Genomic DNA, 20,379 nt, shown 5'->3' on the forward strand with positions numbered 1-20,379 from the left:
CAGGGGGCCAATAAGCCAGTAACCCAGCGTGGTGCTATGGTCAGATGAGATCTCTGACGAGGCCAGGTTGTGTGAAGGATTTTTTTTTTTTAATTCTGTAAAGCAATGTAATGTAACTATTCTGATTTGATAGTAAACTTACACAACTCTAGGTTATTATAAAAATAATTACACTGTATTTTTGTCCACAAGTATTAATTACTTTTGGTTCCTAAATTTATTATTACCAAGTAACCAGATAAATTCAGACCTAATTAACATTTTAAATAGTTTAAGTAATTATTTCCTATGTCTAATACATCTTTACAAATTTTAGGCTCTTCCTTAGAAAACGCCAACAGCTGTGCATTGACCATTTCCTTTCAGCTTTTAGTTTTCAATTGATCCAGAGTCAAATGAACTGTTACCTTCTTAAATAACTAGCTTTTGAACTGAAACAAATTCCTGCTAAAGAACGGAATTTCCAAAAATCTGTCAATGCCAAACAGAGCTTATATTCATATTGCAGATTTTAGTGAAAATCATGGCTTCGTTTGTAAACCATTCCACTAAAAATCCACAAAAGAACGAGTGCCTGTGTTCAGTACTGCAATTTCTGATGTTGAAAAGCATTGGTGCCTTAAAGAAAATTAATATCTTGACTTAAAAAATAGGATTTGTATGGGAAAAAAACAATTTTTTATACATGTGCTACTTTGTAGAACAGGAATAAGTGTTTTTGCAGTGTATGGTACAGGTGTATGGAGGGTTTTTTTTGATTGATTGATTGATTGATTGATTGATTGATTGATTGATTGATTGATTGATTGATTACTTTATTCTGAACAATAAAGAAGATATAAAATAAAAATTTAAATAAAAAATACAATAATCAAAACATCATCATAAACAAACAGAATAGCGTAGCCACAAGGCAATAACATAATGTTCAGAAAGGATTAGGAAGAAGTAATAACTTATCCAATCCTAACCCTCTATACCACCGCTAATCAAATGTCACTTTCCACCATAATAAACTATATATACAAAAGAAAACAAAAGCAATAAACAAAAAAGAAACCATACCAACATACCAAAACATACCGACATGGTATAATATCGACCAAATCAAATCATATATACAGATACTTATGCATATATACACACATACAATACATATATACAGTACATACATATACACATACCTATAACTATACACTAAATACAAGAAGACCAGTCACAGACTTACTCTCAATTTCATCATCACCTATATAGTCTGCCTGTCCTCATTCTCATATATTTTTATTAACATGTTTTTATATAATTTTTTAAACAGTTTTATGTTGGTGCTATTTTTGAGTTCATTTTCCAGACCATTCCACAATTTCACCCCACAGACTGTTATGCACATACTTTTCAGAGTTGTTCTAACATTTACTCTCTTAAAATTCATTTCCCCTCTCAGGTTATACCCACCCTGCCTTTCCATAAATGTATTTTGTACCTCACCCGGAAGAAGGTTATGTCTTGCTTTATACATAATTTGTGCAGTCTTGTGTTTAACCAGATCCGTGAATTTCAGAGTGTGTGCTTTTACGAATAATGCGTTTGTATGCTCAAGATATCCCATATTATTGACAATTCTTATTGCTCTTTTTTGTAATGTGCATAACGGCTGCAGGTTAGATTTGTAGGTATTACCCCATATCTCCACACAGTAGCTCAGATATGGAAGTATGAGTGCATTATACAGAGTATGTAGTGATTTATAGTCCAGAATGTGTCTTGATTTCCCCAAAATTGCAGTAATCTTTGCTATTTTTGCTTTAACATGATTAATATGCGGTTTCCAGCAGACTTTATGATCAACAATCACACCCAGAAATTTTATTTCATTAACTCTTTCTATGGTTATGTTGTCAATTTTCAATTCAACTTGAGGGTTCGACTTATATTTTCCAAATAACATAATCTTTGTTTTACTCAAATTCAATGACAATTTGTTTGCATTAAACCACCTTTTTAATTTATTCATTTCGGTTGTGATTGTTTCCATAAGATGCTGTGCATTGTCCCCGGCGCAAAAGATGTTTGTATCATCAGCAAATAAAATGCATTTCATTATACATGATACATTACATAAATCATTAATGTACAATATAAACAGCTTAGGACCTAAGACAGACCCTTGTGGTACTCCACATGTTATGGGCAAATAATCAGATGTGTGATCTCCAATTTTTACAAAAAATCTACTACGAGGTTATTTGGCTCGTAGTGTCCTCTGGAAGCCAGTGGCCTTGGCATTATTTTTGTTTTTGACTCCTTCCCAGGATTGACTGATATGACTGTCTTTCAGTTTGCTTTTATTTGGGCCTTTTTTCTTTTGTACAGTGGCATAAGGACTTTTTTTTGTCTTGTTGCTACTTGAAATGCACCTCAGTTTTTAAGTGGAAGTTACTTTCTGTTTCCTTGGACTGACTTGAAAATCACTTTATAATTTTACTTTGTAAAAAAATTCAGTATGCCTTGCACTATTCCATTGTAGGCAACAAAACGATGTGGAGCACTAACATCCAACCAATTATGAAAAGAAAGCATCTCTTCTTGCCTCTCAGTCATGTTGTTTGTCATTTTGGAAAACTCCCTTTCTTCCTCAAGGCATGAGCACTGAATGAAGGGGCTGCATTTGGTTGAATTTTCAAAATAGCTAAAAGGCTTTAATACTATTACAGTGGACTCTAACAAAATTGACAGTGATATGTTTCTTTTTTTTTTTGCTTTGGCTCTGCACTTAAAATAATTTGAAATGAAACAATGGCTTCAAAATGTCAGTTTTAATTCCAGGTGATTTAAATAAATAAATAAATTCTATCCACATTCACTGGATATGAGCAATCATGCACTTTGGCTACTTTACTACTCGGATATCAGCTCATATACTGTGAGTAGAGAAAAACAAGATGGCGGTGCACATCAAGTCAGATATATCACTTTCTTATCAAGTATCTGAAAGAAACAGAAGTAGCTAAATAAAAGAAGATGGTTTTGTCCCCCCCCCAAATATCTCCTGTTCCACACTCCAGCCCAGTCAGTGGCGGTAATGCACCTTGAAGTTGGTTTGCCAAATGCCAAAAAAAGAAGAAAAGAAACCAGCGGACCGTGTTATTGAATCAACCGAGGATGAAATAAAAACTCTACTCGAAAACAAAACCCGAAAAATGCAAAAAAAGCAACAAAATATTTAATAAAAGTATTTAATGGTAAGAACGTATCTTTTTTAGTTTTCAAGAATTATTATAATAGCATTTTTCAAAAATTGCTCCTGTCATTTTGCCGGATTGTTTACATTCTATGTAAACACAATCATTTTTGTCGGATGTTTTGTATAAAGTTTTTTATTTATTGAATTTGCAAAAAGTAAAAATAAAAATGCTCTGTTTCTCAAAATCCAGTGAATGTGGATAGAATAAAACAGTTATTCCACTCAATCTCATCGTACATGGTTTATAGCTATCAGCGCATATATGACTCAGTTTCATGGAATAGCTGTTTATATATATATATATATATATATATATATATATATATATATATATATATATATATATATATATATATATATATATATATTATATATATATATATATATATATATATATATATATATATATAAGATAATGGACAAGATATGTGATACAAGTTCATATGATGTCTCTCTCTCTCTCTCTCTCTCTCTCTCTCTCTCTCTCTCTGTGTGTGTGTGTGGTACTTCAGGATTAAAGATGTGGCTGACAGAGATGGTGATAAGGGCCAGTTTTATCTCTCCAGGTTGGGTTCTGGGCAGCTCCACTTCATAGTATCCCAGACAGTTTTCCTGAAATTCCTCCCTCTGCATGTCAGTAACAAGCTACATGCAGTCCAATTGCTATTACTGTATGGCTGAAACATACTAATTCTGCATGCATGTACATACACACACACACACACACACACACACACACGGAACTACGTTGTTCCCCTGTCCCCTGTAACTCAGAAAGATTTATTGTGCCCACAGGGAATAGCTGCAGAGACAACGCACGGAAGTTTTGATTTAATGGCTGAATATTAGCTAAATAAATGTCCCCATGTTACCCTCCTTCTCCTTCCCACCTCAGCAGCACATAACTTCCCTTGTGTCAGGATCGCTCCATCCACATTTAAAACATAATATCCTGTTTTCTGTAGCAGACAGAGAGAGAGAGGGAGAGAGAGAGGGAGGGAGGACAAATGACTGAACGAGGGCTGCATTGACGCTGACCCTGGGAAAAGTCTCTGCTAAGGAAAGGCTATCACTCATAGGGAGGTTGGGAGGAGGTGAGTAGGTGCAGGAGAATAGAATGATCGAAGGACAGCATGGAAAAAAAAAGTTTAAAATGTTCAACAGTGCTAACCTTGACACTGCACTGACCTCAAAAACCTCCAGTCTCAAATACTTCAGGACAAGTCCGTTCAAAGATAAGGGAATCATGACCCCTCACCTGAACACACACACACACACACCTTTCACGCAAACACCTGGGCTCAAACACACTCCTGCACACAATTTTACAGCATCAAGCTCCTAAAGCGTGGCCCTTAATGCAGGACAATGGAACGCAAACATGGCCGCAAGGGTCGTGCTCCCCGGCATACTCCTGCTGCTCTTTGAAGCCATGCGTACACAAGGACAATAGAGCCACTTACTGCAGCAAGGACACAAGAATGACTGTGTGAAGTGTATGAGGCTGGAATTCCACTTGAACAGGGTTTTGGATATTTAGGTGATGACAAGATCCTCCAGAACCTGTTGTCTGGTCCAGAATTACATTTCTCTCTCGTGCAACCATATACAGTACATACATTTCCTATTAACGTCACTATAGTTACTGAATAACTACTAGATAATGTGCTTTGAGAAAAATACCTGACTTTCAGGGGTTAAAATGTGATAAAATAAGAGTAATAGGACTCAGTAAACCAATCAGTTTTGACTCCGTTAAAGGTCTGAAATTTCCAACTTCCCATTTTCAGTGTTGGATATTCAGAGACGTAACACATTGGCAATAGTACAGCTACTAACATTTATTTGTTAGACAAACTGCTAGAATATGTTACAAACCATATTGTTGATATTGTTTTATATATTTTTTTTACCAAGTAATTTTGTTCTTTAAATATCATATTACTTTTTAGAGAGATATACCAAACCAAGTGATGTTTTTGAAAACATTGTTCTGTATACCAGTCGATCACAACATTAACAAAACTATTGCAGCTTTCCTTTTCACTGTATCCTAGCATACTAGTACTGGATATCATCACATCCCTTCACTCAACATTTAGTTTATGAAAGGAACAGTTGATGAGCTTAGTTTGCAAAGTAGTTGCTCATGGAGCAGAGGCAATAAGGATCAGAGTTGCACGCACTTTCCCATAATGCTGAGTCCTACAACTCATTGCTGGAGCAACGGAAACCATGACAGCACCAGATAAGAGAGGCTAATTTGACCAATAGCAATAAAGGTGGTGTGCGGAGCCTCTGTGTCGCCACAAACTGACTCGTGCCAGCCTGAGTCGAACCCTCAGCACCATAAAGCCAAGCTGGAAGGCAACCTTTGATCACCAATGCAGGCGAGAGAGAGAGAGAGAGAGAGAGAGAGATATGCTGATATTAACATAATTATTATGTATAGAGCTACATATACAGAAAATACAGCAAACATATAAAAATTTCTTGAATGAGATAAAATTTTCTTCTTTTTTCCTCAAAATAGTACCAACATTTTGCAAAATTCAATCATGAAAATTAAACTGAAAGAAAAGAAAAAAGCTGTAGCACAAAAAAAGTGTGTGTGTGTGTGTGTGTGTGTGTGTGTGTGTGTGTGTGTGTGTGTGTGTGTGTGTGTGTGTGCTGCAGGAGCTCCAAGTAAAGCACAGCAAGCAAGAAGGAAAACAATGCTGTTTCTTTGATTATAATGAAATTTTCACGCTGTTTATTTTTTAACGTGCTTGAATTGTAGTCTGGTAAGTTGCTTTGGATAAAAATGTTTGCCAAATCAATAAATATTAAGTTTTAAAACAAAACATTTATGGTTAAGTTTTAGGTAAGAGCAAAATGCTTACATCTGCACAATATCAGGTGGAATATGAAGTTTGCATATCAGGCTTACAGCTGTGTTTATAATCACTATCAATATGTCTGAGAGCATAAATAGCTCAGGATTTTTTTTCTTTTAAAAAAATCACAAAGACTTTTACACTGAAAGACACAACAGAACTTGTACCAAATCATTAAACTTGTTTATTCACAAACTGTGCAAAATTTCTTTTTCTGTATAGTTTCAAATAAGTAATATTTTGATCATAAATGTATTTATTTTTGTGTGTGTGTGTAAATATGGACATCTAGTGTGTCATCTAGACTTTTGTTAATAAATCCTGATTGATTTCGAAGAGTATCAACTGTCTGGACAAAGACACGGGACAATATCTTATACTGAGGTTTATATTCAATAAAGGGACACGGAGTTTTACATTCAATAAAAGTGTAATTCCATTATATATCAACAAAGTACAGCAAAAATAAAATTAAGGTTAATATATTTGAAGAGAACAAAACGACCTCTTAAAATAATTAAAATAATCGCGTCCCTTTTCAAAAGCTTCGGAAAAGTGAGTCATTGCACTTCAGATTAACGGACAGCTTTACGAATCAGTAGAAGCAATGAGGAAACTTTAAAAGCCTGTGTGTATGTGTTCAAATGTCCATTAGGAGAATAAAATATATTCCCTGCCAGGGAAAAAAAAAAGAAAGAATATACTGAATAACTCAGTTTGTCTGGACTGTTCCTATCTCAGCATAAATAATGTTTTGGAAAATTAATAATTTGTGAAGCCTATCATTAAACATTGTGTTTGTTTTAAATGTGCATTTGATTTTGGCCTTCATTTTGATTCTAAGCTAAAAACAACAACAACAACAACAACAACAACTCTAAAATAACTTCTTGAGTCATCTGTTGTAGCTTGCACCACAAACGTGAATAGGTATGATCTGAAATTTACACTGAACAACAAGACAATGAAGCATTGGTTACACACTGTACAAACTGTATTATCAGTTCAAATATTCCCATTGACTGGCATCCACCAGAGTCCATTTTTGCTTGTTAGAGTCGGCTGTGTAATAGGTAGTTTTCGTCATAAAGTCTTTTTCCTAGATTGCACTGGGGTGATATGCAGGAATGGCAGTGTCTCGGGCTGCATCATGCTTGGGACAGTGCGCACCAGGTGTTCTGTGGGGTGATGGATGTTGGAGTGAACGAATAGTCCTCGTATTTGATGTCCACGTGGCCTGAGCTTGTGCTGCTTAACTGTGTCGAAGCCTTATGAAAGAGGGGCAAGGACAGAAGCATGTGTTATTCCACTGGCTTCGCGGTCTATTCCATTAACTTTCATTTTTTCCATATTATTTTCCCTTTCTGTCATTGAACCATTCATGCAAAAACTTTTAATGCATGGGTATGAATAGTTAAGGTTAAGGTGAAAAGTCAAAGCTTTTCGAATGACTTCATTCATAGAAAATACAAGAAATCAAATTCACTTGTTAAAATTCCTATAGAATTTGTGTTCACTTGCTCAGCCTTTCTATAGATTCACTGTCTGAGAGCTGTAATCCTTAAGACACAATAACTCTCAAAATACAACAAACTTTCAGTCCTTTAGTGCTTCTACTGATTGGGTAACAGGATAAATTAATCAGCGACTGATTTATCTGTGAGCGATAACCGACTTAGTATGAATGAATACCTGTGTGACAGACACAACCGTTTGACCGGCGTACGGTGAAGCAGCAATGTTGGGTTCACTTTTTATTGTTGAAGCGTTCTCTGAAATGGGATGCGAGTTAGGAGAGGTAGTGCCGGACACAGAAGACCCTAAAGGACCACAAAATGTGAAAAATTAAATGAAGCAAACCCAATAAAAGACATCGCAATATTCACAGCCATATGTATGTCAGATACTTATCAGATATTCAAAGATGGCCTGACATCTCACTATAGACACTGTTTGTGTCTTTAACCACAAATCCATTAAATCCAGAAGAAATAGTGTAACTGGACGCTCACTTTCTCTCTCTCACTCACTTTTGCTTCTTCCATTCTTTCACACACCCCATATTTCTCTCCACACATTCTTGCAATCCCCCTCCCTCTCTTTCATCCCAATCACTCATCTTAGCTTTCTTCCCAAAATGAACTGTCCTTTCATTTCACCTACTCTCTCTCTCTCACACGGCTTTCACTAAAGCAGTGCAAAATCATTGATACAGTCATACAGGACTGATGAGTCAATATGTTTTAAAATATTATCACTCAAAAAACATGTAAAAATGAACAATTAATGTGACCACATAGCCACAGTATACCTATCTACAGTATAGCTGGATAGTAATTCATCCATCCATCCATCCATCCATCCATCCATCCATCCATTATCTGTAGCCGCTTATCCTGTTCTACAGGGTCGCAGGCAAGCTGGAGCCTATCCCAGCTGACTATGGGCGAAAGGCGGGGTACACCCTGGACAAGTCGCCAGGTTATGACAGTAATTCATTTTCATTCATATTGTGCGTTATTATTGTTTAATGACATGTACGAACATCTCTTACCTGAGGAAGCTTTGGTTTTAGGTATCTTGGGTTTGCGTTTTCTTGTCTGAATGCTTTCTTTCTTCATAGCTAGTGGCCTGGGTACCTATAGGATGACAGAAAGATAGGTAAAAATATATACTACTCATTAAAGTTGGAGATATACACTGTAATACTGCAACAGTGTACTCAACACACTCAATTTATAATCATATCAAGAACCAGTTTGGAACCAGAAGACCAGAACTGATCTTTTGAGATGAAAACTGTTATACGTGAAATGAATCTATTATTAAAAACCCATCAATTTTCAACAAGTTTTGACTATCATCATAACTTAAACACTGCCAGGATGGTCAATTTATGTTTTGGACACTGGCTCACTGAGCGTTCGTGTTAAGAATGCTAAAGATTTGTTTGGAAGAGTATTAGAGTGATTTAATCCTGAGAGTCTCTTGAGCTAAGAATGTAGCAGAGTGCATTTCCGCATGAAGATATGAGAATAAGAGCCAACACATTACATAAACCTTGATACTGACCCCGTGAAGCTTCATGTAGAGGCCACAGGCATTACACACAGGCTCCCCCTCTGCATTTCTCCTCCACAGTGTGGTCGTGCTGGTATGACAGTTAGTGCAACACAGGCCTGCACGCCGGGATGTAGTCTGCTGCAGATACACACAAAGCCACACAAATAGCAACAAGTGTTTCTCATCTTGACAAAAATGACAAAAGGATTGATCGTATGAGTGTGTATGTGTGTACATTCAGTGAGTCAAGTCTAATGAGGAAAAAAACAGGAGCAATGAAATCTAGGACCTGGTCGGAGTTCAACAAATTCTTAGAAAAGGTAACATTCTTAAAAATGTATTTCTCGAAACAGAACAGTTCATTAACACCGTATCATCAACAGTGCATTAACAGACTGCATTCTGCCAATTAATTCCTGAGAATTCGACATATTGTGCACCATGTTTGTGCCATGTATATCTAAACGTTCAGTATTCACAAATCCTCATATGACACACAGTATTTAACTATATACCATGGTAACAAATAACGGCTTAGCTTTTATTGTAACATGCAAAACGTGCGCTCAGGCATTGGAAACACAGCAAACTAACAGACTAACTTTTATTGCAATGCTATGTGCTCGTGGGTAAGGAGATTTCCTCGATCATGCACACAGTAGCTGCGACATGGAGTTTTGAGTCCTGTTCTAAATATGGACAGACTCAAGGACAAGGTCACTAAATGGCAAATAAAAACAGAGATGTGGAAAGGGTGTGCTAAGTGTACTAATTCACAGCTGCAGAGAGAGAGAAGCAAGACAGCAGTGAAGGTCCCTCTACCTCTGTGACCGCCTCCAAATGGCCCTGAGATAAGCACTCTTTCCATTTCTCTTGCTATCATATATATTATATGGACAGGAGTGTTTTACTGGGAAATACGCCATTCGTATTTTTCATATGAGCTACATCCGGGACATGGAGAACCAAAACCGTGACATAAATCTCTATATGTCACTCATGAAGGAATCGATGAATTGTTTTGATAAATTTGGGTACTTTTTTTTGTGATCGTGTCCACACGGAAAATCACTCGTCGGCTTCAAGATATGAAGTTTATCTTCTCGTGCTGAAAAACTCAGATTTTTCATACAACATATGTCGCAGATCTGAGTGACATATTTAAATAATACTGACTGGCTTTTTTGTGGTATATCAGATATATTCCATTCAGCTCGCATGATACTGAACCAGTCAAAGACAAGTTCAATATCATGCTAGCTGAATGGAATATATCTGATATACCACAAAAAATGCCAGTCAATATTATTATTATTATTATTCTTATTATTATTATTATTATTATTATTATTATTATTATTATTATACAAACACGTTCCTTTTGGGTGTTCAATGCATTTTTCTCTTTCAAAATTCTCTCAAATTTTTCCATATTTAATGAAGCAAACCTGGTGGCCACATTTGTTTACAAATTGTCACAGTTTGTTTACATATTGCTTGCTAGCGCGGAAGTTTTACCTATCCAACACCTGACGTCATGTTATCTTGACAACCATACAATATCGTAAACCATATTTGACGCTCATTCTCCATTGAGTAGAGTGATGTAATACACGTAGGATAAGCGATATGCAAACAATATTGCATGTTATCGAACCAAATGAATGGAACCTCCTAGAAGGGAATAGAATACATGTTTTTATTCCATCAAAAAAGTGTCCTGTATGTATAATAATTCCCAATATTTCACTCTGATGATGTCACTCCCAGTGTTTTCTCGTTGACTAGATGTACGTTGTCAAAATGGCAAACCAGTTCAAAATTACAATTCTTTTGATTAACTTGCATATTTTTTGTGGATGTGTCCATATAACATAAAGAATGTTACACAGTGGTGTGAAGATATATATGTATATATAATAGTCAAATTTTTTTCTTCATTATTATTCATTAAAAAAACACTTCATGTCTTAAAGTAATGATGGATGTCATTTCTCTTTACTTAGCTGAGTGGTTCTTGACATAATATAGATTACTACAGTTGTAGAACAGGACTATTTACTGTATTTTTATTATTTACTATTTACTGTTTGATCTCAAACACATTAAGAAGGCAAGACATTGCACTAATTAAGTTTTGATGAGACACACCTATTAATTGACTACGTCATGAAGCTGGTTAAGGTAATGCCAATAGTATGCAAAGTGTCATCAAGGTAAACAGTGGCTACTTTGAAGAATCTAAAATATGAAACGTTTTTCTTTCCACATTTTTTTTGTAAACAGTGGAAAGAGAGAATATATATTCTCTCTTTCCATTTTTTTTTCTTGCTACAAAATTGATTGGGAAATAATCATATTACAAAAGGAGAGTGGAAAAAATAGTAGACCTATTTCCAATGTTTGTTTGCCTATCAAAGCCACACCACTAAATGCTGATTATAGGGTTTCTTTATCTTTAAAGATTAAATACCAACACGGTTGCATAGCCTGGGGGGGAAAAAAAAAGCATTTCAGTTGTTGCATATTTAAAAAGTTGCATGTCCTGAAAATATATTAGACTATAACCCACACTGTCCAGTACACTGTAGTGAGCAGTATTATTGAAATCAGAATGCTGCTTTTTATACTGCATGATTTCTGTGACTGATGTGAAATGCTGCTGCTGCAGTAATATTGGGATGATGATGATGATAATAATGATATATGCTGCAGCCCTAACCCTGGAGCACTCACCAGGCGTTTCTGGGGTTTGATGAGAGGCCGGTTGATGCCGTTCATCTTGTGATAGAGGCCGCACGCGTTGCATAGGTAATGTCCGGTTCCGTCGCGCCTCCACAGCGGAGTGGAGATGGAGCCGCAGTTCACACACTCGCGTCCCTCCACCGCCACCTCATCCAACACATCTGCACGCACACACACACACACTTCTCATTTCTACTCTCCGTTTGTTGCACTTTTTTTCCCCATTAATTTCATTCTTAATTCACTTTCGCGTCGTTCATAAAATTCTAACAGAAGTGACGTCAGTGAAAGTTTTGAGAATTTCACCCTATTAGATTAAGAATAAAATAGCTAATAAAACTAATTTCCATTAATAGGGTAAAGGGAAATAAATATACACGAGTAATAATATTTATGAGTAATGATTCAGCTATATAATGTATATAATTTCAATACGCTATGAAACTATTAAACATATATATATATATATATATATATATATATATATATATATATATATATATATATATATAAACACACACACACACATATATATATATATATATATATATATATATATATATATATATATATATATATATATAACTGTATTCTCGTTTTATCTGTGCGAAAATCTGTCCATAAATACAGAACTGTGTTCTACTGAATACTGTCGGAACAAACAACACCCAAAGATTTATTTCCTACTCAAAGGAAGAATTGAAAATAAAAACACTAGTTTTACACTAATATTGCACTGATTGATATAAATAGACGCAATTAAGTATTTTAACAGCTAATCGGCCTATTTGGGGAAACATACGGGATATTTTGTGTCTAGATGATGTCAGAGGTGGGAAAATCAGATAAACAAATTCATCACGTGCTTTCTGAAGGACTCTGGGGTTTGGGGTAAATTAGTGGTGAATATCTGCAGCCATCTTGATTAGCTGTGTGTGTGTGTGTGTGTGTGTGTGTGTGTGTGTGTGATGAATGTGTCCGTTTGGCCTGGTGCGGGTGGAATTAAGAGGCGCGCGCGGACCGATGAGACAGCATGCATCAATACTGGGGACACTGGGGGTAAGCGCTCTCTCTCTCTCTCTCTCTCTCTCTCTCTCTCTCTCTCTCTCTGTGTGTTTGAGAGAGAGAAAGAGAGAGAAGGCTGGGTCGAATGGGCTATGGGGCTCTTATCAGTGTTAAAGATCCAGGAGTCCCCAATCAATCAAGCCACATGACGCGCGACGCCCTCCTGCATTTAATGGCTCGAATTCCACATTTCAAAGAACTAGCCTAGGTGAACGAATTTGAGCAATAATAATAATAATAATAATAATAATAATAATAATAATAATATCACCCTTTCATAATATTTCTATAAGCCTTTCTGTTATTATCAGACTTTATATGACATTATACACCTAAACACATAAACCACAAGCTCGTCACTAAAATGCCAAATTTATAGGGCCATATAGTTTGTAAGCGAAGTGCTCTTTCAAAGATAACTTTACGACAAAGTGAATGAGTCCAGCAGTCTGTTATGACAAGCTGCGCACCGAATTACATGACCGGCACATATTGTATTTCAGAAGTGTGCTCGCTCATAGATAGTGATGCAGCAGGACTCTGTATGTGTATCAGATCAGACGATAAGTCGTTAATTGTTTGTTTAGGTAAGTCTGATCAAGGTGGCAATAAGGCACTTGTCAGTGCTCAGAAGTCTGCACTCATAACCCTTTCATCAATTCACACCCAAACGATGTTTAGTGGTTTAATTAGCATCTAAAGTGTATTACAGGTATATGTGTATTAGTTGAAAGAGCACGGTTTTCTTTCTTTTTTTCCTCCCTTTTTTTTCTTTTTAGCTTTGATTAACAGGAATCTTACTAGCTAGATAGCATCAATAGACTTGACACAATCACAATAGCTGGCCATTCTTGTGGATGTTCAGCCATAGAGAAAGCCAAAAGCCCATTCAGCTGTCATTAAATTACTACAATAAACGTGAGATCACAGCATCAAACGAGACCCCTTCCTTTCATTCAACCACTTGCCTTGATGACTTGGGGGGGGGGGGGGGGGGGGGTAGAGAGGTCATATTACAAATCATATCAGAGAACTTGTTACAAGTTTCTTTCCAGTGAATTTGTACGATACACCGAATAGAGTTACGACAAAATGGTCTGATATGTTACCCTATCATCATTTAAGCTCAATAAAAATGTAGATTTGTAGACGTGCTAATTCTGTCTATTGAGTCAATTTATACATTTTAGTGCCTATAAGAAGAATAATGTACGACGTGTTCATGATCATTATTATGATCATTATAATGAATATCAGTATAATAAAATCATAATAAATTAATTCCTCATATATTTATATGCATTTGCTGTTCGCATAGGCTACTGTGACTATTTACTATATAGGCTAGTATGTCACAATATGTTGTTTTAACCATTTTTATTTCTCCTTAGTGTATTTTCATATGAGCTTTTTTTTAATAGTCTGGTAAATATTGCAACTAATGAACAGGAAGTAGTTTATGGGACAACGCGGTAATTTAATTTGTGCATGAAGAGGACAGAATAAAATCTTGGTTTCAGGTGTGATTTCGTGACTCCAGTGGTGAATTCAGTGCACCAGGTGTTTGCAGAATAAAATGATACTACATAACATTTTGCAAAATAAAATATATTTTTAAAGTTGAAAAGACTGAGGAAATGTGTTTCATCAAAGAATAAAAGAATACAGTGTGGGACAGTTGTGTGTCCCTCCCTTTCTTAGAGATACGCACCGAGACTGGTCCTTCTGCCCGTCAGGGTTCCCTGGCGTCCCTGTAGTCCGATCACACCACTGTCGAAATGACCAGGCGCCCAGGATCCGCTCACATCGGGGCCCATGTACGCGTATGGGTTCGAATAAGAAGCGCCGACGGAGCGCACCAGAGCCCCGCTGTACTGCTCTGGGCCACGCGCGCCGCCACTCAGCGCCAGCGGACTCTGATAGGACGCAGGGTCGCGACCGCCACAGCTGCCACCGCCGCCGCTCGCAGGAGGACTGTGTGTGTAGGAGAAAGCGGCGGAGGGCGCGTGCGCATGCGGGCTTCCAGCGCCAAACGACGAACCGTCAGCAGCAGACTGCGGTGGCCATGCGTGATGGTGGCCCGCAAGCGCGTGCGTCTGGTGCGTAGGTTCACACGACTGCAGGTAGGGCAGCGACTGCAACACGGCGGCGGGCACACGCGTACTGGGCACGTACACGGGCGAGCTGGTCGGGGCGTGCACGTAGTTCCCGGAGTCGTGCCCATACGGCGACGGGTTGGAGGGTATGGCCAAGCTTGAGTACATGCTGCACGATCAAATCTCCTAAATTGTTCGTAAGAAAAGTAATATCTCGAGAAAAAGAATGAACAAAAACAAACAAAAAATAATTATAAGTGCAAATAAAGTTCATCCAAAAGCTCCACTCCGGTAGGTTCGGCCAGACAGGACTCCGTTCCTGACAAGAAAAGGAAAAAAGAAGGAAAAAGAAAAAAAATTAAATGATTTTTCTCCGAAAACAAAGTAGCCTACATGTCACTATCCGTCTTAATTAGCATCTAAAAAAAACAAGGAGTCAAAGTCTGGTCTGAGCAGCTTCTCGTTCGTGACAGCGGATAATAATCAGAGCCACATGGCGAGATTTCAGCTGTCTTCCTTTTTTTTTTTCCTTTTAAAGATAAACTAGCAGTTATTTTTCCAGTAATATACAACAAAACATAAAAATTCCTCCAGCCGGTGTCTAAAGAAAACATTGCTGTTAAAATACCTTTAAAGTGAAAATTGAATCAATTTGAAATGCATATTCGTTAATACAACATTTTGATGGATGTTTAAAGAAAGGAAATAACATTAAAGAGTCCTCGATCTTTGCGTGCAGATGGGGGGGGGGGGGGGGAAGACTAACCATGTCAAGTAGCCTATCTAAGACTACTCGAACCAGGTCAACAACCGATTGGAGCAAATCAAGAACGGTATCGTGGTAACCAAGGCACAATCTCTTGATACATATGTTTTATCATTGGAAACGCATAAAAACAGATGATAGCCGTGCGCGCAGCACTAATACAATTTTATCCTCGAGCTCTCGTCGCATTATCTCACCAGATAAGGGCGCTGGGCGATAAAGTTCGATTCCCTTTTCCCCCCAATCGAGTAGCAAGTCAGTCGAAGGCTCTTCTTCTCGGTGTCCTCTTATTATTTGGAAGGAATGGAGGGATTGTAGTTGTAAATGTAGAAACCTGTATTTAAAAAGCGAAAAGTTTTCTCCTTGCGCGTTGAGACTCAGGTATCACTGACAGACTGATAGCACCTCATATAACCGTTCCCCGATTCGCCCTCTATACTTCACAGAGAGAGCCAAGTCACGTGACTCAACGCTTGAAGGTAGGACCCATAGCAAAGGAGGAGAGGCGGACTCGGGCTCTGGCCAACAAGCACAGACTAACACTAAATAACAGCTTATGTCAGAATAGTACGCCGCCTAGGTGGGCCTACTGTTTTGGTACACTATTTAGTAAGGAAGTGTGCATTTAAGGACTTGATCAGAGGCAGAGAGTAATGGGATTATAACCATCTGTGTGCGCATTCTACCTGAGAGATGCACATTTATTTATTTATTAATTAATTAATTTATTTATTTATTTATTTAAAGAGGAAGGCTTTGGGAATTGAACCCGAATCCGACAGTGTGGAAGTAAACATTTAAGATGCTGTGCGGCGAAAATAAAACTCCAGAATAATCCAAAAATTTTTTTTCAGTTGTTGGGTCAATTATGAAAAAAAAAAAAAGTTAAAATGAATCAGAGTCATAGCGCACTTTTGTGCTGCTAGCACACTGGCAAGGGTTTTAATTGAGCAGTCTTGTTAAAAAAAAAAAAAAAAGGTTGCAGGAAGATAATTTCGGCGTCCGAACGAGAGCTATAGGATCGCTTTTATGGCCCGTAAAATCTGGATGAGTTCACAATAAAAGCAGCAGCAGATAAGACAGATACGAGTGACAACTTTAACATGGAGATCCAACAATCACCGGCCATTTAAATGTTATCATCCTGGAGTTGTTGTTGATAAACCGGTACTGCAGTTTTCCTCGGTTAAATTAGGTTGGTTTAAATAAATAAATAAATAAATAGGCAACACACCAATAAAACAGATGTTTCATGATTGATGATTATTACACCCTGAATTTGATTAAAGACTATAAATTTATCATGATTTTGCGCCCGCGGCCTCACAGCCGAAATGGGAATTGAAAATTACTGCTTATGTATTTATTTGAAGACATAGGATATAATCGGGTATTTTGTAAAACTGGTTTTAGTTACAAGTAATTTATTTTAAAAAAGCCTAAATTTAAACAAATAAATAATAAGTATAGGCCAAGCCTAATTGGTACTAAAAAATCATAAATGTTAATCAGGAATCTCTAAAACTGTGTAGAGACTGTAATGCATTAATATGTTTCACAAGTGATTTTGTGAGATTATTGTGGAGCAGTCGGCGATAGAGTAAGCGCATGCGTCGGAAGTGTCTTGTGAGGCGTCGTGTTTAATCCAGGAGGCTGAAATTATCCACGAGGTTTGCAATTAATGAAATGGAAAACACTATCTTTTTTTCTAATTAAAGGTCTATTCTCAGAACATCTATCAAGAACGTGATATTCTGTATGTATGTATGTATGTATGTATGTATGTATGTATGTATGTATGTATGTATGTATGTATGTATGTATGTATGTATGTATGTATGTATGTATGTATTTGCACCACTTCTGCGTTGAAAAAATATATAATATGTATAACTTTGGTACAGATGGCCTATATGCATTCAAATAGTCTGTTGGCCATCATATGAAGGTGGCATGGCATTATGCAAACTCAGCAGATTTAAAATTGATGTCTGCCATTAATCAAATAATGACTTTGCTTTTCTGGACCTACTGAGAATGTAGATGATAAAGCATGATGCTTTTCAAAGGACAACATATTAAGTGTGCATGCCAACCCACAGGCATCAAACCAATGGCACACTAGTAAAATCCATAAGAGCATATGAAGACTGACCAAAATATCTATCTATCTATCTATCTATCTATCTATCTATCTATCTATCTATCTATCTATCTATCTATCTATCTATTGGATGGAGTAAATATGAACTATCAATAAAAAAATGCAAGATTAAAAAAAAACCCCAAAGCTTTAGGCTTTTTATATTGATTTATATAATTATTTCCATTTTAGTGTATTTTAGCTAAACTATCTTCTTACATCTCTTCTATGCAGCACCGTGTATTTGTGAGCTTTCTGGCTGTCTATTTTAATAAATATAAATCAAGATGTGTCATGAATTGATGATAATACACCAAAACAGTGTTAGATATGAGGAGAACAGCATGAGGCTCAACTGTGAACAAAGAGCATCCCTGACAATCATGCATGCAGTTGGTGGTTTAGCACACACACACCCAATATAACAAAATATAACAAAAAATATATCTTTTATATAGATATAAAATGTGTGTGTGTATATATATATATATATGTATATAAAATCCTTATCTATATCTAATATATATATATATATATATATATATATATATATATATATATATATATATATATATATATATATATATATATATATATATATAAAATCCTTATCTATATCTAATCTAATATATATATATATATATATATATATATATATATATATATATATATATATATATATATATATATATATATAAAATCCTTATCTATATCTAATCTAATCTAATCTAATATATATATATATATATCAGACAAAATTATTGGCTCATCCTTAACCACATCTATATCCGAAATATTGTTATTGTTATAATCATAAATCATTTTATTCTGATACAGGCCTAATGATGCGCTTACAATTAACTCTCACTGATGTGTTGAAAGAGCTCGGGAATAGATATTAGCAAAATATATGCAAATTTCAGACACATTTCAGAGACATAAAGAGTAGATTATGTAGGTTATGTGATCACAGACCGAGGAGACTGAAAAACAGTAACGATTTATTTATTTATTTGCGTAAACGGTGTAATATTAATATAGTTTTTGATATATTCCGATTATATACATTTCGCCCTATATATTGAGATGATGTGCGTTTAGTTGTTGCATATAGTGTCTGTTCTTTAGCTGGATGAAGGCTGATAAGCGCGCGCTTATGGATGACGTGTGTGTCGCGAAGCCTTTCCCCGCGCGCGCCTCATCGCGCTGTGTGTCACGCGCAGCGCGCGCTTCTCCGGTTCACACTCTGGTTAAGTAAATACGTTTTAAATCACTGCGGATTGTAAATCTCCTGGCTATAATTGATGTATCTTTAAACAGTCGGGTATGACATTTTTAACAACACTCTACCTCGAAATACCACCGGGGTCCAGTGTAGCGCGTTTTTAATCACGACATACAGAAAAGCAGATGGAGTTAACGGTAATGTCAGACCCGGTTTAGTCAGAAGAACAGGCTGGAAGTGAGGAAACAGAACCAGGTCCTTCCACAATTCAAATAATTAATTATATTATTCACTTGTGGTAGAAAAAAAGTTAATTTACTGTGATCACTGAACGCACTGAAGTCATGAAGTTTAGGCCTACTGTTTATTTCTTGCCAGAATTAAGATTAGAGCATATTTACTACCTGATTGTGTAGTGTTTATGCGGGGAGCTAATGTCTGAACTGTCTCTAAAGGATAACAATTTCAGGAATGCATGTACAGTTGGAGTTTATAGAAATACTAATGCAGTTGTCTTATGCCTCATCAAAGAATCCTTTTGAGCTTGTGTACTTTTGTTAATCCAATAAGAAGACAAATTCCCCTCAAGTCTTACATTAAGAACTGTTTTAAAGTTGGTTTTAGTCTCTGAAAGAATTTATTTTGCATTTGGCCATAGGTATCTGGAAATGTGACTATTGTTTGGAGAATTGTATGAACTTTTCTGTTTCCCATCTTGGGTCAATGTCATTCTATCACTACTTATGACATTATAATTGTGTCCTTATTAGATTGTGTGATGGTGTCTTCAATGATGCAATTACTTCACAAGAGAGATTGTAGCTCTTGCCTTTGTCATCTTGATTGAAATTGTGCTTTATTTCTTGATTAGGAATGTACAGGGACTAATATTGCGTCGATCCTGGCCTTGAGTAAGGGACCGATGTGATTGCATTAGTTTCTTAATCTTTGCTTTAACCCCTGTTTGATTTTTTTTCTCTGCAGTGTGTTTCATGCTGTTTCTTTGTGTGTGTGTGTGTGTGTGTGTGTGTGTGTGTGTGTGTGTGTGTGTGTGTGTGTGTGTGTGGTGTATTCCAGAAGCCCTCCGCTTCATGGAGCAGCAGAAGCAGGCTGGGGAATGCAGTGTTGGAGTCAGGCTAATCTGACTGAGCAGTCT

The 20,379-nt window shown here is 36.5% G+C and overlaps 1 protein-coding gene across 1 annotated transcript; it reads right to left on the bottom strand.

Moving 5' to 3' along the window:
• Positions 1-7,268: 7,268 nt before the first annotated feature.
• gata5 (GATA binding protein 5) lies at positions 7,269-15,257 on the bottom strand. Its single transcript, XM_060936885.1, has 6 exons — positions 14,705-15,257; positions 11,920-12,089; positions 9,193-9,321; positions 8,675-8,759; positions 7,813-7,940; positions 7,269-7,388 (listed from the first exon to the last, which is right to left on the bottom strand). Exons 1-6 carry the CDS (start codon positions 15,255-15,257, stop codon positions 7,269-7,271), a joined length of 1,185 nt encoding a protein of 394 aa, XP_060792868.1.
• Positions 15,258-20,379: the final 5,122 nt, after the last annotated feature.

Source organism: Neoarius graeffei, chromosome 13 (genome assembly GCF_027579695.1).
Source record: "Neoarius graeffei isolate fNeoGra1 chromosome 13, fNeoGra1.pri, whole genome shotgun sequence".
NCBI classification, from domain to species: Eukaryota; Metazoa; Chordata; class Actinopteri; order Siluriformes; family Ariidae; genus Neoarius; species Neoarius graeffei.